At 40.1% G+C, this 5,161-nt stretch overlaps 1 protein-coding gene across 2 annotated transcripts; it reads right to left on the bottom strand.

Annotated features, from left to right (window-relative positions):
• Positions 1 to 271: 271 nt before the first annotated feature.
• Positions 272 to 4,731, bottom strand: irx6a (iroquois homeobox 6a). Of its 2 annotated transcripts, none has more exons than XM_079805317.1 (7): positions 4,344 to 4,731; positions 3,258 to 3,521; positions 2,776 to 2,885; positions 2,394 to 2,689; positions 1,655 to 2,293; positions 1,334 to 1,448; positions 272 to 799 (listed from the first exon to the last, which is right to left on the bottom strand). In XM_079805317.1, exons 1-6 carry the CDS (start codon positions 4,407 to 4,409, stop codon positions 1,339 to 1,341), a joined length of 1,485 nt encoding a protein of 494 aa, XP_079661443.1. In that variant the 5' UTR covers positions 4,410 to 4,731; the 3' UTR covers positions 272 to 799; positions 1,334 to 1,338. The 2 variants fall into 2 exon arrangements, with proteins under 2 accessions (XP_079661443.1, XP_079661442.1); XM_079805316.1 differs by having other exon boundaries at positions 1,343 to 1,448; positions 4,344 to 4,518.
• Between the last annotated feature and the right edge of the window lie 430 nt (positions 4,732 to 5,161).

Raw genomic sequence — 5,161 nt, 5'->3', positions numbered from 1 at the left:
ACAAAGCTGCATTCATAACCAATTCCTGCCTCGCTCTGAGCCTGAACAGTAACAAAGTGTTTGATGCCAATTCCGATTAAATAATGACAATGAGAAACTGATGTACCCTTTCTTCACACCCTCGCTGAGTCCATTCACGTCCGCGTCTGAATTTATGACCTTCCAACAATGTCCCGGCTTCACGCATAGAGTCAAGAGGATGAACTGAACACAGCCCTCTGATTAATTTATATACACAAATCATTAAACAAAAATGAGAAAACGAGTTCTTATAAAATATTTTATAAATTACATGACATTTACACACAGTTTCTTGATATAAACTACCTCAGGAGCACAGTATCGCACCTCATTTATTTTTGATTAGTAAATAAAAGTAAAAAGACTGACTGTAAAGTTTACACCAGCTTCCAAAAAAGTAAACCACATAACATTTAAGTACATGACCACAGAGACATAAATGCAACACACAACAAAACCATGGTAAACAGATAAATAAAGCTGATGGATAATCAAACAATAAATAGAATTACTAAACTACGATTGCCAATGCAAACATAAGAAATCACAATTTTTTCTCATACATACACAAAACATTGCATAAAGTTATTGACACCATCAAATCATATTGTGCAAAATTATGGCTGCTTCCAGTTCTCACAGTTCCAGAAAAGATACTCATCGCGCTACTATTTCAAGTGTCGGCTGCCATGGGCTTATAGTTCTTCAATGACTCCATTCCATAGTGCATAATGTAGATCATAAAAATGTCCCCGCGTTTATTGGCATTTCCACAGTCCTAATTCAGAGGGAGAAGGGGGATGTATAAGTATGAGCCAATATTGTGAAAGTTTTGCTAGGTGAAAATGACAGGTAAAATTGGATAACTAAGGAAATCCTTGTGATGCAGAATTAGTATGTTTATATCTCATTACCTCAGATCACACGCACATACAGATACTAAATGGAAAGATACACCACTGTTTTTTAGTTGTGCAGTCTAGCCGAAATAGCCGGGGCATCAATCAGTTAGCCGATGGATGCGCAGCACAAATGTTTACTGTTATCAGATATGCTTTACTAGTGAGTATGTGTAATGACATTACTTGGATGCAGGCTGTGGGGTGACATATTATGTAATCCTAGATGATTGGATTTCTTTTATATTCATAAGGGGGGGAAACTGTAACCAAACAATAGTTTGCAGATAGTACATAAGTGTATGCATACGTTCAATGTGCTAATCGGTTTCATTATTGTCATTATGTGAGGGATATCAGTTATATTAACTGTGTACACGTGTTAATGTGTGTGCATATTCACTCATGCTCACCTGCCTCACCTCTTCATCACAGGTCTGAATGCAGTGGTCTTAGTATTCTGGATTGTTGGACACGTGTCATTGAGCTCACTGGATTCTATCTCTGTCTTTCCTGCACTGGGGAAGCCTGTAGTGTATACACACAAGATCACAACATGGGTAACTGTTAACACACAGACTTGTCATGTACACGGATGCTTTATTTTGCATTTGCAATTTGGTATTTTAAATAATTACGAACTAATTTTTTTAGAATTACGAACAACCTTATCAAACTTTTTGTTATTTAGTTCATTTGCTCTGTAGTGAACCGTAAACACAGAAAAGCTGTACCTTCCATTGAGGAGTACTGGCAGGATTCTGTCAGTCCAGGATAGGACGAAGAGTGAAGTTGAAGGGTCTTGTAGCTCCCGCTGCTGTATGCCTTGTGTATCCCCTGCAGTCCGTCCTGGTAAAGGCTTTCAGTATTGCTGAGGTTTGTAGGGTCCTGAAGGCCCTTCGGCTCCCCACACTGCACTCCTCCGACTGTGGGCAGCCTGACTCCCTGCATCTGACAGTCCACGGGCCCAGTCCGTACATCCCCACCACTCTGCGTGCCTAAAACAACCCCTGCGACGGCCGTACGTGCCAGCGACCAGATCCGAGGCTTTTCCGATGACTCAAAGTGAGAGAGTGTCACAGTGTTTATGGAGGTGGACTGAGGTGAGGGCTGTTGCTGCTGTTCTTTGGATCCCAAAGGATCCAGGTAGTCCGGGTTCAGAGTCCCCAAACCCTTTAGACCATAGGGAAAAGATGGGAAGTTCGAGTGGAGAGGGAGGTCAGGGTTACAGTCTCTCTTTAGAGGGGAGGAAGTCGGGAGGTCATCCTGACCTGATTTCTCACAGTCGCTGTCCAGCTTGTCACAGTCCTCGTCCTCGATGTCATCCAGGTCACTGAACTGCAGGTCCCGCTCATCCTTACTGTCTTTGGAATCTAGGCAAGAGATTTACAAACAACAAACACATTTAATACTTTTTCTTTTTATTTACAGATTGCTCATTTAATGTATTAGCTGACACGAGTTATGAGGTACCTTTGGTAATGCTGTCTGGGTCACTCTTATTAAGGTCTTCCTTCCTGTCATCGCCTGCTTTGTTTTTGGGGGACCAGGTCATTTTGTTTTCTTTTTTTAGTCTCCTTCTAGCATTGGCAAACCAGGTAGACACTTGCGTGAGAGTCATTTTGGTAATAATGGCCAGCATGATCTTCTCACCCTTTGTAGGATATGGGTTCTTCCGGTGTTCATAAAGCCATGTTTTAAGAGTGCTCGTTGTCTCACGCGTGGCATTCTTTCTCCGTGTTGACCCGTTAAAATCAACTGTCCCATACCTGGATCAAGTTAAAAAGCAGCATCTTTAGAATTTTTGATTTGTTTAAGTATGTTATATTAGAGGTGGGACAGACGTAAATCTCACCTGTCGTACTGGTACTGGCCAAGTGAGTGGTCATATGGATAATAGGCGGCAGGTTGGGTTATAGTGCCATGAAGACTGCCTGACCCCTCTTTGATTTCATATTGTGGGTTCTAGAGATTAAAAGAAAAACTTTAATATGTTGCTAGTATTGTACTCGATGAAAGACTTTTATTATTTAGAATGAAAACAGCACTTTTATCTTCTTATGCTCCCTAAAATATAACTTGATAAGCTACACACTTTTTTTGTTTATTTATTCCCATTTGAACCAAGTAGGCCCTATTACATCAAGCAGACGACTTGCGGTGTCGCTTCATTCATCTGTTTATTTCTTCTGATTATTATTCAATGTTATTTCAGCAGACAGTAGACAGCTTGATTCTCTTAACAAGCCAAAATAATCAATAACAAGCCGTGACTTGAATGAGTCAATCGATTGAACGGAGGACCCGCGCTATATCTGATGAGAGTGTTCCACGTACCAGGCTGGAGTAGATAGCAGAGGGGTCTGCGCTGTATGGAAAGTAGTTGGCGTAGTTCTGCCCGGCTGCCGCCGCTGCTGCTGCGTAGGGAGAGCCGTACATCCCGAGCGCGGCGTTGAGCTCTGTCCGCGTGCTCGCCAGCAGCCGGTTCTCATAGGAGGGACAGCAGAAGGAGGCTGCGGTCTGAGACGCGCTAGATCCTTCCGTCACCGACCTGGAAATCGAATCGCAGCAAGTCGTACTGGGGTTTGCCGACACGAAGAACTGCATGAAGAAAATTGTGGATAGACATGTCATTTCATATTTGCGTTACAAAGCATGCGCACAGTTTCCTTATTAAAACAAAATTAAGGTAAGCTTACGCGAATAATCTTTGTGTATAACTGAACTCTTCCTTTTGAAACCGTTTTAATTTTATTCTCGGTCATGCGTTGGAACCTATTCATAAAAAATATGAAGTGTACTTTCATTAAATGTAAGACTTTTTTATATTTAGATATCCATAAACATATACTTAAAACAATTAGGCGAACCTTATTTCTTGTGAGCTGATTTAGCCTACTTGAGCAGTGTTTTGTCAAAGCTGAAAGTAAAACTTTCTGTTAAGTTTTGCGTCTTGGAAAGAAAGTTAACCACCAGCAAGCGCGGATTGTTTTGACAACATAGCCGTCTTTTTACATTAAATTAAACCTATAATTGGTTGTATGTCACGATGTCAAAATGATCTATCCGTTATATGTAGCTAAATGTATAATTAGTTTACACAGACTGTAAAGGCTACCGGCAAAGGGAGGAGTCTCGCTTTCACTCTGAACAATTACACCGTAAAGGTAATTTACACGTTTACAACAACACGTGAGGTCATTTATAATTCAAATAACCCATTACTATAAATATTGACAAACGCCACGATATCGCCTAACTTTAGTTTAGGACTTACTTAGTGACAGAACAATCTGCTGCTGCCTAATGTTAGTTACCGAGCACTGAGATTGACAGAATTTGGAAAGAAGGAAAAAAAAACACCCTATGCATGCGCGCTCATTAAGAATCTACATGAGAAAAAGATCTTATTTTCATGCTTACCTGAGAAGTTGCATTGTAAGGATATCCAAACTGAGAGAAAGACATAGCTGCTTCTTTTGTTACCATAAGCAATATTCTTCTCCTGCTGATCGATTGAAACCAAATCTACTTCAAATCCACCGTCTTACACACATTTCCACACTCGGCCTTTCGCTCAATAATAGATGACTGCACTTAACTGGGAAGCACTGAGGATGTTTACGCCAGTCCTAGTTTTATATGTATAAGATAATCCCCTTAAGGAAATGAAAAATTAGAGTTAAGCTTCATCAAGTACAAAAATATTGTTGTTTAACAGCTGTAGAAAGCTTAAAGGATAACGTAAGACTTGCAAGATATGAACTTGTGGTTGTGCTATTATTTGTGCCTCTATAGTTCTTTAGAATTCATCCATGCACGGGTATCGGTGTGACGTCATTCTAATCCCGGGACGGCGAGGATAGAATGATGTCTTTGCCAATCACGTCATGCTTCGCGCTTTTCTTGAGGTGTGTTTTGCACACCCCTGTCCCTTCTGTTTTTTTTCTTCTTTTCTTTTTAAACAGTAGTGCATTTTAAGACTTAGGGCGCAAAAAAGTATCACTGGGCTTGCTAAAAGCAATGAATATAAACAAATATTTATTTATTTACTTTTTGATCATTTTTGTGAAAAATAATTGTAGGCTAACACGCAATCAACTCCATGATTCTTTTGGATATTCATATGAAAATGAGGTTGTAATGCCAAAAATAACTCTTTATAACCTGTTAGATATCCGTGCTCTCCTTAATTCCGTCCATGTCAATAGTCATACAAAATATTTTCAGGTTTATAAAGA

Source organism: Gobio gobio (assembly GCF_949357685.1).
Source record: "Gobio gobio genome assembly, chromosome: 2".
Classification (NCBI taxonomy): Eukaryota; Metazoa; Chordata; class Actinopteri; order Cypriniformes; family Gobionidae; genus Gobio; species Gobio gobio.
This window is presented reverse-complemented; position numbering and strand designations above follow the sequence as displayed.